The sequence below is a fragment of the Nerophis ophidion genome, linkage group LG25, assembly GCF_033978795.1.
Source record: "Nerophis ophidion isolate RoL-2023_Sa linkage group LG25, RoL_Noph_v1.0, whole genome shotgun sequence".
NCBI lineage: Eukaryota > Metazoa > Chordata > Actinopteri > Syngnathiformes > Syngnathidae > Nerophis > Nerophis ophidion.
This window is the reverse complement of record NC_084635.1, coordinates 11,531,667-11,547,970: the sequence shown is the minus strand read 5'-3', so window position 1 is coordinate 11,547,970 and position 16,304 is coordinate 11,531,667. Positions and strand designations below refer to the sequence as shown.

Genomic DNA, 16,304 nt, shown 5'->3' with positions numbered 1-16,304 from the left:
AATTCCAAAATTAATCTTAATCAGGAAAAATGACTAATGATGTTCCATAAATTATTTTTTAAATTTTTTCAAAAAGATTCGAATTAGCTAGTTTTTCTCTTCATTTTTTTCGGTTGAATTTTGAATTTTAAAGAGTCGAAATTGAAATTTAATTTAAATTTTTTGTGTTTTCTCCTCTTTTAAACCGTTCAATTAAGTGTTTTTTTTTTCATTATTTATTCTCTACAAAAAACCTTCCGTAAAAGGAAAAAAAATTTACAAAGGAATGACGGACAGAAATACCTTTTTTAAAAAAAAAAATATATATATAGATTTATTTATTAAAGGTGAATTGAGCAAATTGGCTATTTCTGGCAATTTATTTAAGTGTGTATCAAACTGGTAGCCCTTCGCATTAGTCAGTACCCAAGAAGTAGCTCTAAGTTTTAAAAAGGTTGGTGACCCCTGGTTTAAAGTAACAGTAACAGCTAAAAAAACACTAGGTTGAAGATAAATGGTGACAAATACAAAATGTAAGAGTACTAAAGCAAAGTTTATTGGACAAAAAAACCATCACAAAGACAAAATAGCTATAAATCTATTAATTTCCTCTTTTTGTTGTTTTCCACCAGACTTTATTGATAGCCTTGAACAAGCTGTTACATTTAAATTGTGGCATGTAAATTCCTTGCTAACCGGTTTGGAGATCTCACGTGCTAAAAGGTGGTGAGGAAGATGTCACATTTCCGTATTGTTTTTTTTCCCATACATTGCTCCATACTACACACGCGCGCGCGCGCGCGCACACACACACACACACACACACACACACACACACACACACACACACACACACACACACACACACACACACACACACACACACACACACACACACACACACACACACACACACACACACACACACACACACACACACACACACGCACACACGCACACGCACACGCACACGCACACGCACACGCACACGCACACATACGCACTCACACACTCACACACTCACACACTCACACACTCACACACTCACACACTCACACACTCACACACTCACACACTCACACACTCACACACTCAGACCAATGTTTTCACTTTGGTCTTTTTATTAGATGCTATGCTTCACCAGGAGACACTTCTCAAAAATGAAGAGTGCAGTTCTGGTGCACCTTCAAGGTCTCCATGTTTTATTTATAATTATTTACACTTCTGCAAAGACCAAATCATTTCTTTTCAGATTCATTCCTCCACAGGGACCATTCTTGTGTGTGTCGTCAGCTGGGCGTGAAAGGCTAGTGGATCCTTGTCAGCTCTTCCACAATCTTAATGACCTCGTCCACTGTGGCTTCACGCTTCATGCCACTGCCGTCATCGATCTGGAATTGAACCGCATCACACAGCGGGCCGTCAAACGTGAGATACACCTCGCCGATGCTGGTTATGGCATTAGGAAAACACGCGCGTCTAAAGCCGAGGACGACTTTGTTTATATTGATTTTTAGCCACGCTATTTGGGCCTTTTCTAGCTCTAATAGCATGGTGACAGTGACACGGTTTCTCTGTAATAGCCACTTTCCCACCAACACCTCCAGGAACTTCCACTACCAAGAACATGATGAAATCATTATTGCTATTGTGAATGGTTTGTTTTTGGTTTTAATATTGCATTGTTCATGTTATAATTGGATTCATTCTTCATTTTCTGGTAGCGCAGCGATCAATATTTACAAGCTGATTAATGGCATTCATGTGAAGTAAAAGAAGCATAATGCATTCATTTATTACACGAGATGTGACCCGACATGACTCTGAGAGAAGAGCTAATGCATACATTGATATTGGGTGATACAGGTATTATAAATGAAGGGCTGAACAATTTCAGTAGTGAGAAAGCCAATATTAAGCATCTCTCGTGACAACACTTTCCAAAAAAGGTTGTGTTTGCTTATATTGACAAATGCGGTGTTTTAGACTGCACTATTGTTCAGATCGGTTCGCAGCCGAGTGTGAAGCGACCGGAATGAAAATCAGCACCTCCAAGTCCGAGTCCATGGTTCTCGCCCGGAAAAGGGTGGAGTGCCATCTCCGGGTTGGGGAGGAGACCCTGCCCCAAGTGGAGGAGTTCAAGTACCTAGGAATCTTGTTCACGAGTGAGGGAAGTGTGGATCGTGAGATCGACAGGCGGATCGGTGCGGCGTCTTCAGTAATGCGGACGTTGTACCGATCCGTTGTGGTGAAGAAGGAGCTGAGCCGGAAGGCAAAGCTCTCAATTTACCGGTCGATCTACGTTCCCATCCTCACCTATGGTCATGAGCTTTGGGTCATGACCGAAAGGATAAGATCACGGGTACAAGCGGCCGAAATGAGTTTCCTCCGCCGTGTGGCGGGGCTCTCCCTTAGAGATAGGGTGAGAAGCTCTGTCATCCGGGAGGAACTCAAAGTAAAGCCGCTGCTCCTCCACATCGAGAGGAGCCAGATGAGGTGGTTCGGGCATCTGGTCAGGATGCCACCCGAACGCCTCCCTAGGGAGGTGTTTAGGGCACGTCCAAACGGTAGGAGGCCACCGGGAAGACCCAGGACACGTTGGGAAGACTATGTCTCACGGCTGGCCTGGGAACGCCTCGGGATCCCCCGGGAAGAGCTAGACGAAGTGGCTGGGGAGAGGGAAGTCTAGGCTTCCCTGCTTAGGCTGCTGCCCCCGAGACCTGACCTTGGATAAGCAGAAGAAGATGGATGGACATTGTTCAATTAGGGATACGTATTAAGTATGTCTAGCTTATGTGCTTTAATGCGCTTAGCTGTTGTGTAGCTGCTAGCACCTAGTAGCCCATGGCCTACCATGTTTACTTTTTGTAAATGACTTGACTAAAATCCAAGAAAACACCAACCTTGTGTTATTGGAGGACATTTAGATGTTAACTGGTCTATCTTTGCACAACTAAAACGCTGCAGAACTGCATGTATCGGCACTTATATCGGATATTTTAGATGGAAACCTGTATCATCCATTACTTGTTTTATTTTCTGATCTTGTACTAATATCTGATATTAATATTGGTATTTTCACTAATCAGTGGTAGTGGTTTAAAAACAGTGTGCCTGTGTGAGTCTATATTAAAGTACAGTATATGTCATATATATTACAGTATATCTCGTACTTTCTATTATGTCTACTCTATTAATTAAAACAAATGTAAAGGTGACTATATGGGCGTTATTTCATGTCTAGAGGGCTCTAATAACGCATTTAGAAGGTTGTAAACTGTTTTTTTTTATGTTCTTACAATTAAAATATTGGATTGACAAATGACTACTTTTAGTCACCAATTAACCACGATGTACGCAGGACGACTGTAATGTTACTCTGTACATGATCTTTCAACCCTTTTAGCACCAATGAGTAAGTAGGCCTGGGCCAATATTCGATAAGTCAATTAACCGAACGATAAATGAAAATTGACTCGTTAAATTCACTAGCCTCGATAACTGCCATCTGCTTGCGTAGTTGGGGGCTGCAGGACCCGTCACTGTTAGCATCAGTTTCAGCAGCTGCTGGCCTTTGTACTATATGCACATAAATAGTATGATAACCTCTGTAAAAACTACTACAAATGTGTTAAATTACAATGATTGAAAAACCGTGATTAATAACGGCAAATTGACAAACTTATAGACCAAGTAACGTTAACTTGCAAGCTATCTGAAATGCTAACATGAAAACAAGAGGTATTTTTGAGACATCTTTGCCCATTAGAAAGCATCCTACCCCAGTCTAAACTTGTATAAACACATTACTAGGGATGTAAAAAAAATAATATATCTTTTAGATTAATCACGATTCTTATTTGTAACGATTCTTAATTGATTAAAACAACATATATACAGTACAGGTCAAACGTTTGGACACACCTTCTCCTCATTCAATGTGTTTTCTTTATTTTCATGATTATTTACATTGGAGATTGTCACTGAAGGCATCAATGGACATATGTGCAGTTATAAACTTGACAAAAAAAGGTGAAATAACTGAACACATGTTTTATATTCTAGTTTCTTCAAAATAGTCACCATTTGCTCTGATTTACTGCTTTGCACACTCTTGGAATTCTCTCAATGAGCTCCAAGCACACCTGTGAAGTGAAAACCAGTTCAGGTGACTACCTCTTGAAGCCCATCGAGAGAATGCCAAGAGTGTGCGAAAAAGTAATCAGAGCAAAGGGTGGCTATTTTGAAGAAATTAGAATATAAAACATTTTCAGTTATTTCACTTTTTTTTTGTTAAGTACATAACTCCACGTGTCCATTCATAGTTGTGATGCTTTCAGTGACAATCTACAATGTAAATAGTATGAAAATAAAGAAAACACATTGAATGAGAAGGTGTGTCTGGCCTGTATTGTATGTACCGTATTCTTCGGACTATAAGTCGCAGTTTTTTTCATAGTTTGGGACAAGGGGGTGCGACATATACACCGGAGCGACTTATATGTGAAATTATTAACACATTGCCGTAAAATATCAAATAATATTATTTATCTCATTCGCGGAAGAGACAAAGAAAAAGTCAGCAATCGTCACACACACGTCCACCAATAAGAATTCGGCGGGGGAGGGTCATGGCAGAAGTGCATTGTGGGTCATGGGATGCTAACTGCTATATGCTACTGCCGTAGCTATTAAAAGGGATCATTTCATTGTTGGCGGTAACTTATAAAAACTGAAAAGGGCTGGAAAAAAATGGCACCGAAGAGGAAATCATGTACTGTGGATTACAAGCTGGACGTAGTGAAATATGCAGCAGAAAACGACTAGAGGAAGTGGCGCATACCTTTGGAGTTGGCAAAGTTATTTAGAAACGACATCGAGGAAGAAAATTTCATGGGATTTATTGATTAGGAGTGACAGATTGTTTGGTAAACGTATAGCATTTTTTATATGTTATAGTGATTTTGAATGACTCTTACCATAATATGTTAACATACGAGGCACCTTCTCAGTTGGTTATTTATGCGTCATATAACGTACACTTATTCAGCCTGTTGTTCACTATTCTTTATTTATTTTAAATTGCCTTTGAAATGTCTATTCTTGGTGTTGGATTTTATCAACTAAATTATCCCCAAAAATGCGACTTATACTCCAGTGCGACGTATATATGCTTTTTTCCTTCTTTATTAAACTATTTTCGGCAGGTGCGACGTATACTCCGGAGAGACTTAAAATCCGAAAAATACGGTATATATATATATTTTTTTTTTTATCTGTCCTGTCCAGCCACTCAGGCTAATCCTATTGTTGATCTACATGCCCATATCTGCTGTATAATTTACTTTAGAAAAGCATTTTATGAAACAAAACCAATTTTTTTTAACAATATAGAAACTGATGAGAGCTGTTTATCTATTTTATGGAAGAATGTAGTTAATCATAGAACTGGCATCCACCTATCCATTTTCTACCGCTTGTCCCTCTCATTGAATGGTTTTGAGAAAGTAGAGACTTTGAATCAAAAATCGTTTTGAATCGAGGATCGATTCTGAATCGAAGAGTTATCCCTAAGAATTGAATCGAATCGTGTGGTGCCCAAAGATTCACAGCCCTACACATTAGTGTCTAAAAAAGTGGTGGATATAAAAACCACAATGTTGCATTGAAACAGACGAAGGTCCCTTCAACAGGAAGTGCAACATTTTGCCAACAAAGTATATTTTATATTCAAAGTTTGTTTGTTTCATCTAACTTGGATATTCAAAATTTTGCATTCCAATTACAAAGTCAAAATATACGAGACATACAAGTTTATTGCATTTGAAAAGGTATACTTAAAATCTTTTTTTAATATATTATCATTTAATCAGTGGTTAGTTTGACTTCAAAATAATGTTGACAATAATATTGTTTATCTGCAATCATTTGTAGGTCAATATAACGTGTGTCCAGCAAGATTTGTTATTGGCGCAGGCTTACCAATAAATGCATTTGCTTTCGTACGAGTCTTACATGCATGCAACAAAAACAATAACTAAGATGAAAGTTTTGTGTTTGCATGAATGAATTCCTTATCAAATATGTAAATTAATGCAACTTACCTGTAGCGTGCTGACGACCTCCTGCATCTTGGCTCGGCCGAGGTCTAGGAAGCTTTCAATCAGATCGCCATCGATAAATCCTGTGGCCTGATCCGTCTTTCGCTCCGTGTGGAAGGATCTCCAGGTGCAAAACGTCAAGGACAATCAATACGAGGCTGATGCTCTGCCTGAGGATGGTACTTAATGGTTTAATAAAGTCGGAATCAGCTCGGCTTTACTAAACCTCTCCCGTGTATATCTCCCCTCCCCCCATTTTTTTCACTGAAATTGTTATTTTTCTGAATAAATACGTCTTAATCATTCAAATTCGGGAATCTATAAATGTGTAATAACAAACCATAATGGCAGACAGTGCAGCAATAATGTGACGTCAGTGCAAGACGGCGACGCCCTGTGTGACTTCGGACACTCCAACTTCTACAGTCTACCTCGTAACAATGCGGCCACACACACAGTGAGGATTTAGTAGACGCGAATTGGAGAAACGGCTTTTCCGACAGCTAACTAAAATGACCCAGCGGCTTCTGGAGCCGTGTACCACCACTACCCACAAAAAAAAAAGATTTTTGTAATAAGAACAAGAAAAAAATCCATCTAATCACTTTAAATTGTTTATATACTGATCGTCGGCGTCACTTGAATGAGTATGACGATCCTCCTGGAAGGGGTGTATCCCTTTATGGAGGATGCCTGTGCGTGACTTTGTTTAACGTGGGGAGACTAGTGTACAAACAGTCACCACACAATCCTTGACAGAATCGGGTCCAAATGCATCAAATTGACCATCGCATCCGTAAATATTCCAGTATGCAGCGCTCGATGGAAAAAGTTAGAACATTCCTGGGTGTAAGGCATATTTCTGGCTTAAACTTTGATTGGGCTCCTATGCATTTAGATTGTGTATATATGTATATATAAACATACATATACACACACAGACACATATATATACACACACACACATATATATATATATATATACAGTATATAAATATATATATGTGTATATATATGTACATATGTGTATATGCATATAACAGTTGCAATAAACAACTGTTTATAATATAGAAATACACATTGACAGACATGTGTATTGCAACTGTAGAGATTTTACATCTCTCTCTCTCTCTCTCTCTCTCTCTCTCTCTCTCTATATATATATATATATGTATGTAGGTGTGGGAAAAATCACAAGACTACTTCGTCTCTACAGAACTGTTTCATGAAGGGTTCCCTCAATCATCAGGAGAAAATCTCCTGATGATTGAGATTTTCTCCTGATGATTGAGGGAACCCTTCATGAAACAGTTCTGTAGAGACGAAGTAGTCTTGTGATTTTTCCCACACCTACATATTGCGCTCTATCACGGTATCGAGCACTATTCTCTGGATAATCTAATCAAGATATATATGTATGTAGGTGTGGGAAAAATAACAAGACTACTTCATCTCTACAGAACTGTTTCATGAGGGGTTCCCTCAATCATCAGGAGATTTTAATGGAAGCATTCACATACAATGGTTTATATAGGGCACAGAGTGGGTGGGTACAGGCAGGCGTAGGGTGAGGTGATAAACAGTTTCTCTTTTAAGCATTTATTATATATCATCCAGAAACTGTTTATTATATATCATCCAGACCTGTCATCCCTCAACAAGCGCAGTGAAATCATTTCAACATGCCGCCACAGACGGAAACACCTCCTAGGTAACACATGAGCCAATCACCACACCCTACGCTTGCCTGTACCCACCCACTCTGTGCCCTATATAAAGCATTGTATGTGAATGCTTCCATTAAAATCTCCTGATGATTGAGGGAACCCCTCATGAAACAGTTCTGTAGAGATGAAGTAGTGATTTTTCCCACACCTACATATTGCGCTCTACCACGGTATCGAGCAATATTCTCTGGATAATCCAATCAAGACATATACATATATATAGATAATTAACAAGGTTGAGTGGCAACACTAAATTGGCCCTAGTATGTAAATGTGAGTGTGAATGTTGTCTGTCTATCTGTGTTGGCCCTGTGATGAGATGGTGACTTGTCCAGGGTGTACCCCGCCTTCCGCCCGACTGCAGCTGAGATAGGCTCCAGCAACCCCCCGCGACCCTTGAAGGGACAAGCGGGAGAAAATGGATGGATGGCTTGATATATAATTAACAGTCGCGTTTATTGCATGTGTTCAAGTTAGCTGGATGGTATATGGAGGAGGAGAAGCGAGTCAGCGTTAAGTATGGCTGTGCGTAGATTGAGAATCCTCCTGGCTTTATTTGAGTGTGTAAAAAAAAAGATATTTAATGTGCATTTATTTACTATTTGCGGATGGTCTTAAGCGGGGTGGGGGAGATCTACTGTAATCTAAATAGTGAACAACAACAAACAATTTCAGGCTCATTTCCTTTCAACAGATTGTGACCACAAAAGAAGGATATAAACTATGCTCGATCTTGCCCACACTCTTGATGACTTTGTTGAGGCGGTTCTGAAGGTCCAGGAGAAGGCTGTACCAACTCTCAGACAGGGAGGTCACCAGTCCTAACACACACAAACATTCAAGAATAGAACACATATTTAGAGAAGTAACTAAGCCTAACCCCTAGTATTTCAGTGAGGGTTTGACCAAGAGAGAAAAACATTATCTGGGCTTGTCACGTAACAGAACTCAAAACACCTGATAAATAAGTAAAAAGATCATTAGTGACGGCGTCTCTCATAATGCAAGTTTCATGCTTGTACGCCAGAGCTACTTTGTGTTGAGAGAAAAGTAACATTATTTCACAACATTAAATAATTGATTTTGATTGTGCTACATTTTACATCGGCAAGGCTTTGAGGATATGACACCATCTCTCTCCTCAGCAGGGGGAGAAAGCACAACTTTACAAAAAAAAGTACCATTATTTGTACACGCTGGAAAAAATCTGCATTGAAATATATGTCATTTATATACATTAATAACATATACACATATGCGTTAGCGTGTATATATATATATATATATATATATATATATATATATATATATATATATATATACAAGAACACACAACTTATTTTGTGACAACTTGGATATAACGCACCAAAAAAAACATCTTATTAGTAAAAAAAAACATGTTTGTTTTTTTTACCTTGATTTCATATATTTAGGTATGGGTTTCAGACATTCTTATTAACAAGTTACACAAAGCAACATCACTTGGTTATTTTTCAATAATTCAACATGTCTGTAAAGGGGTTAGAATAAGAGCTTACTTAATAATACCCGTTCCAAATATCAAAAACTAATAATTCGTTCACACCATACCTTTTTATAAATTGACACTTTCAATATTGATTCTGCTTACGTTTTGTTTTAAATAAATCAAGGTATTGAAAATAATAAAATATTACTGAGATAACAGGAGTTAAATAAGAAAGTAGAAATTGTTTCTAATAAATCAAAAATAATTACCAGTAAGTAAAAAAGTTAATACATTAAAATAAAGACAGTGGACAAAAAATAAGAAATGCAGACATTTAAATTATTTACCTATTGGACAAAAAAAAAAAACATTTGGAATGAATTGTACAATTTTTAAGTAAGTTATGTTTATAAATTCAGCTATGATGATCAATAAATGAAATGTAATAATGTTGTTGCACATCTTATGTTTTTAGGATAGTGTTACAAAACTTGACTTGAAGTTGCATCAAAACTTTGTAAGTTGTGTCTTATTTCCTTGCAGTCGAGATGATGCCATCTTCAATACTCGTATTTCCTTAAGGTCTTTCACTTTGCTTTGGGCTATTTTAGATTTTTACAGTTTATCTGGCTTTGATTTGTTTTCACATTGCAGTCCTTTTTAATCATAAAACGCAGTAGATGTTGAACTAAACAACAACCGAATGTAGCAAAGTAACACTACTCTATATATGAAGATGCTCTAAATAATTCAATTTGATCTATAGATCATCTGGTATCCACTTTTGGGCGGAAAAAACAAAGCAAGTTTACTTCCGTGTGTGAACTTGTTTGTTGGCTCCTTTGGCCTTCGCCCTTTTCTCAGAAACATCAGATACATCACAGTCTCCAGAAACGATAAGGCTAACAGGGTTATTTTTCTTCCAAACAAACCGTGGCAACAAAGAACAAAGACGGTTCTTATTTCCTGTTAAACCTTCCTTGAAAACAAGGTGTTGATAATAAACAACCTGGTTAGAAGTCCTTTCATATGTGCAAATCAAAGTTGATATAACCTTTCTAGGCAAATTAAATGTTAATTTTCTAAATTACAGTCGTCACTTGCTACATTCAGCTTCAATCGCATAGCTTCAGCATATCAATTTTTTCCCCAAAAACTTTTTTGGAGCATATTTTACATCAGATGTGCCCTTTTTTTGGTGAGCTCCTTATGAAATAAAGTTGAGGTCTTCTTTCTAATTTTATTTCAATATATATTTTATTTTTCATGTATTTATATAATTTGTAATGAGCAAAAAAATCAGCCTAAGGTAGGCTTTCTTTAAATAGGATATTAACAACTAAAATGTCTGACTGGCGTATTGTGAAGTATTGTGTCTTATAACAACCTAGTGATGAGGTAAAGATTAATTGCCTAAAAACAAGTTCTTGTGTTTCACTGAAAAAAAAATACTATTCAGGGGATTGTGACTTGTATTAAGTTTGTTTACATATTTTGACTAGAAAGTACAACTATATACTTGGTGAGATTGTGACATTTTCCACTGGATATCCAATACTATGTGAATGTGGCTGGTTTTTAGCTTCTGATTTTTCAAGCTTCTATATATTTTTTTATCTTTTAGAAGAAATACGCCCTAAATTAAGTAAACATTTTTTGTTTAGTTATGTTTTACAGTGCACTATGTGTCTTATGTCTTGTCCTATTATTATTATGTTGTTGTCAAAATATTCATTAAGCCGAGTTCCTGTTCCTGGGTTAGGGGTTACAAAGCTAAAACAGAATGCAAACATCAAAGCTAATAGTAATTACTGCTGTCAACATGACCAACTTTGTGCAATAACAACTAATGTGCATGGTTTCAGCACGCAAAGCCCAGTTCTAACTTAGAAGAATTACCCAGGATGTGATAAAGTATTTTCACGTCGTGGCCAGGTTTAAGTGGCCAAGAGACGGCGATAGCAATAACACTTGGAGGATCTTCCGGGATACTGATAAATACTGTATTGTTATCTACGACAGAACAAACTCAAGCCTTACACATTGGGTAAAACTAGTGTAAAGGTAATTGAGTGGGTAGTATTTCATGTTGAGAGGGCTCCAATTATGGTAAAAAAAAATGTTTTTTTAGAAAGTCGTTAACAGTTTTTTCATGCCTAACTATACAAATATTTTTGGGTTTATTAATAATCCTACTTCGCTAAAATCCTTTTGCGGTCATGTTTGGTTCCAATTAACTGCGATAAACGAGGGACAACTGTATAAATGAAAAAAATATATTGACACCTGAAAAGTACCCTTGATTCGATTGAAAATTTGTGATTGCCGATACGATTAAGGGACCAAATTTTGGTTTTAGAACAATCTGAAACGATTCAGTAAGTTTTTAGCAAAAAAATTAATAAAATGAATTAATTAAATGTGACTGTCATATAAATACTGAATACTGCAGGTAAAGTTTCCTATACTCTTGTAATTTCTTGTAAGGGAATATATAAATGAATTATGGATATAAAGAAGCAAGTGAACAATAATTAATGGCAGACACATTAACATCTTGTTTAAAAAAAGTGGAATCAACACTTTAGATTTAATTAACAAGAGGAAATCTTTTCTGATGTCCATTTCAACTTTATGAAATATTTAATAAAAATTACAGTGGCCAACATTTTAACAGTAGATTTACTTGCTACATTTGCTTTTGTTTTTCAACATAAAAAAATACAATACAAATATCAAAAATAAAGTGGAACTCACATCTCTTTAGGTTGAATTAGCAGTAGATTTACCTGAGAAATTAAGTGCTAACTTACCTTTTCAGATTAAACGATCAGGTTTTACTTGCTACCACTCTCATTTTAATAAACACGAGACATCGTAGACATAAGGGAAGTGACAGTGGACAAGTTTCAGCGACAAACGAATCACAAGGCAAAGGGTGTAATGAATGAATGAAGTTGGAAAAGTAAGTTAAGTGTGACCTTTTTTTCAGTCATAGATAACTTTTTTTTACTTTTTCCAATAATACTACTATATTATACTTTATTACACAGTTTTTAAATTTCAGTCTCAATCCGGTCTGTCAAATAACTTGCTCCGCTGTCATTTCCATTTTGTCCATTGCATCCTTTGTGGCATAATGTTGTGTTGCGGCTTTACATTACTGTGTTTGAACGTTTTATTTTGGTGTGGCTTCGCAATCGTGCTGTAGCTGTAGTAAAAGAATGATATTGTCTTGTGGCGTTTGCATTTGTTATGACCTTTCTCGACAACTGAAAGTATTTGCCACAGACGGGCAGACAGACTAGAGCAGGGGTCACCAACGCGGTGCCCGTGGGCACCAGGTAGCCCGTAAGGACCAGATGAGTAGCCCACTGGCCTGTTCTAAAAATAGCTCAAATAGCAGCACTTACCAGTGAGCTGCCTCTTTTTTTTTAATTTTATTTATTTACTAGCAAGCTGGTCTCGCTTTGCTCGACATTTTTAATTCTAAGAGAGACAAAACTCAAATAGAATTTAAATATCCAAGAAAAAAGTAAAAAACAAGTAAAGACGTGGTCTTTACTTGTTTAAATAAATTCATAATTGTTTTTACTTTGCTTCTTATAACCTTCAGAAAGACAATTTTAGAGAAAAAAAAATACAACCTTAAAAATGATTTTAGGATTTTTAAACACATACCTTTTTACCTTTTAAATTTCTTCCTCTTATTTCCTGACAATTTAAATCAATGTTCAAGTATTTTTTTTTTTTTAATTATTGTAAAGAATAATAAATAACATTTTAATTTAATTCTTCATTTTAGCTTCTGTTTTTTCGACAAATAATATTTGTGAAATATTTCTTCAAATTTATGATTAAAATTCAAAAAAATTATTCTGGCAAATCTAGAAAATCTGTAGAAACAAATTTAAATCTTATTTAAAAGTCTTTTGAATTTCTTTTGAAATGTTTGTTCCGGAAAATCTAGAAGAAATAATGATTTGTTCTTGTTAGAAATATAGCTTGGTCCAATTTGTTATATATTCTAACAAAGTGCAGATTGGATTTTAACCTATTTAAAACATGTCATCAAAAAGATGTATTTATTGTAAGAAATCATTAATATGATCAGTGTTTCCACAAAGATAAATATCATCAATTATTAATATATATATATATATATATATACATATTTATTAAAGGTAAATTGAGCAAATTGGCTAATTCTGGCAATTTATTTAAGTGTGTATCAAACTGGTAGCCCTTCGCATTGATCAGTACCCAAGAAGTAGCTCTTGGTTTCAAAAAGGTTGGTGACCCTGCCTGGACTACAGTAAAGTTTAACGTCCTTATCATTAAAGTGCTAAATCTCATATAAAATCTGCTGTTCATAAATCTGGCATTTTCTTTTTCCTAGTATCGATACAATCGATATATTGCCTTTTAAAGCAACGTTGGATCGATACCAATTTTTTCGGAAGGCCGAATTGCCGAGTACAGATCCATAAACTTGAAAGTTACATCATATAACAATATATATCAACTATTACATCCTAACAGCAAACCTGTATTATTGAGTTTTAATACATATTTTTTTCAACTCTTAAGCATTCTTAAAACACAGTGAAACTGCATCTTCTATGTTTGAAACTGCTTTTGGTAAATGTTTTATCTTTGGTAAAATATATAGGTAATAGCTACTGAGATGTTCACATTGGGAAACGTGTCATCTCGTGACCGTGTTCCAAACCTCATACATGACCCCCAGTCACGTTATCTGGCCTCTTCTAATCATGTGTGTGTGTGTGTCTGTGCCTACCAATCATGCCATTGACCGTGCCAAAGAGGACAGACCCTTGGGTGGGTGTGGAACTCTCGCCCAGATTCTGCAGTACCAGCGAACCGTGGCAGAAGACATTAACAAATTCTCCGAGGTGGAAGAGCCCCACTTCTTGGAGGTGCTGACGCTCCTCGTCTGTGGTGGCCGCACTGGCAGAAAAAGTTTTTTTTTTTTTTCCCCCAATCAGAGTCATTTTAGGACAGCCATGTTGGAAAAGGTGCAGAGGGAAAAAGGAGAATTTCAATGAAGGGAAAAGACCAAAATGCCAAAAGCAAGAATAGACATTGTCTCAGGTATGCCGAGGTGATTGATTAATGTGAAGAAAAACATGAAGACCAGAGAAGACAGAGGCTTTCGTAAAGGTCAGAAAATAGCAGAGGAAATGGATAACGATGTGAGGAGTAGCACAGAAAGCAACAGCAAGAGAGATGTGACATCAAAAAAGGTCACTAAGACAGTGATCCAACTGGATGTATTAGGTAGATAACAAGTGATGGCGTAACCCGAATCATGTTTTGTACTCTATTACATCACTCATATTGGTTATAGTGCCAATGCAAAGTAGATAAAAAATGGATGTGTCCTATTGGGTTCCTCACCTGTCTTTCTGGCATACAAACAGATTAAAGGCGTTCTCTGCCCCAAGAAAGTTGTCATCATCCAGGATTTCCACGGCACTCATCCAGTTAGGATTGAAGTCCCGTGCAATCTGCGAAACAAGATATATGAGGAGCTTGCCATAAACTAGGGTGTTTGTGACTGCCAAGGACACATTATCTACGAGCAAGAACCTGTCATAGAAGACTCCAATTGCACAGGCTTGGATGTTTCAGCTAAAAGTAGAGTTGTTGACAACACAAACCATGCATCTAATATATGCGAGGGCTGCACGATTAATTGCAATCGAATCGACATCACAGTTTTCATTTATGGGGTAAATAACCGCAAGAGACAAGTTTATGGCGACTGGGAGCAAAGTGTTTGAACATTCTGTAGTTTTAGAAGGCAAGAAATTTAAATCAAGGATGCCTGCTCGCCAAGTAGGTATGTTCATTTTTTTACTTAGCAGGCAGTTACAATTCTCATGTTTCAGACTTCCATATGTTTATCAATGCTGTGCGCACGAACATCCAAAAATTGGAAATTACACAATGCTGCATAAGTCAGTGACTAAGCAAAGGAGGAGACTTTAATACACCCATCCATCCATTTCCTACCGCTTGTCCCTTTCGGGGTCGCGGGTGGTGCTGGAGCCTATCTCAGCTGCATTCTGGCGGAAGGCGGTGTACACCGTGGACAAGTTGCCACTTCATCGCAGGGCCAACACAGATAGACAGACAACATTCCACTCACATTCACACACTAGAGCCAATTTATTGTTGACAATCAACCTATCCCCAGGTGCATGTTTTTGGAGGTGGGAGGAAGCCAGAGTACAACCCACACAGTCACGAGGAAAACATATTATTAATAATTAAATATGAAAACAATATGCGTACAGTTAACAATATACAATAAAATAATAATATACAAAAAAACAATTAAAGATGCATAAATAAATAAAAATTCCACTGATTAGTAGCCCGACTCGTAATAAAATTTTGAGGTGCCCAAAGATTCCCACTTCTAGTATCGGCTCTGCTACCCATCCAGTAAAAACCTGGGGATACTTGACTAATCACCAGGAGAAAATATGGCGCATTGTAGTGTGTGTGTGTGTGTGATTGCCGCCTCACCTCCCCCGCAGAGACAAAAATAGTGAATGACAGGAGGGTTCACTCCATCAATTTATTCCCACTAGGGCTGGGCGATATATTGAATATACTCAATATATCGCGGGTTTGTCTCTGTGCGATATAGAAAATGACTATATTATGAGTATTCGAGTATACATTCTCACGCAGTTGCTTTTATCTGCGGGCATTACACTACAGGCTCTTCTTACTTTTTCTTGTCTCTCCTTCTCACAGAGACATAAAACAAGCGCACCTTGTTACTAGACACATCACATACTGTCGCGCGTGCAACGTCATACGCTCTCGCCGAGCAGAGAGGTAGTGGCATGGCTAACATTAGCAGTGGCAGGTGGTGCGAGTAGTAATACGAGAGAGAGACGGTGTAAATCTGGTAACAAATGGAGGAAGAATTAATTCCCAAGAAAAACAGCACGGGGTCCATCGTCTGGCGGTGGTTTGGCTTCAAGCGGG

The 16,304-nt window shown here is 37.2% G+C and overlaps 1 protein-coding gene across 1 annotated transcript in view; it reads right to left on the bottom strand.

Annotated features, from left to right (window-relative positions):
• Window positions 1-513: 513 nt before the first annotated feature.
• ddb1 (damage-specific DNA binding protein 1) overlaps window positions 514-16,304 on the bottom strand; it is an 88,176-nt gene continuing 72,385 nt past the window's right edge. The window contains exons 23-27 of the mRNA XM_061887628.1: window positions 14,697-14,806; window positions 14,077-14,246; window positions 8,526-8,628; window positions 6,084-6,207; window positions 514-1,370 (exon numbers count right to left, since the gene is read on the bottom strand). Of these exons, the coding sequence (XP_061743612.1) occupies window positions 1,287-1,370; window positions 6,084-6,207; window positions 8,526-8,628; window positions 14,077-14,246; window positions 14,697-14,806 (591 nt within the window). The 3' untranslated portion in view covers window positions 514-1,286. The remainder of the gene's footprint in view (window positions 1,371-6,083; window positions 6,208-8,525; window positions 8,629-14,076; window positions 14,247-14,696; window positions 14,807-16,304) is intronic.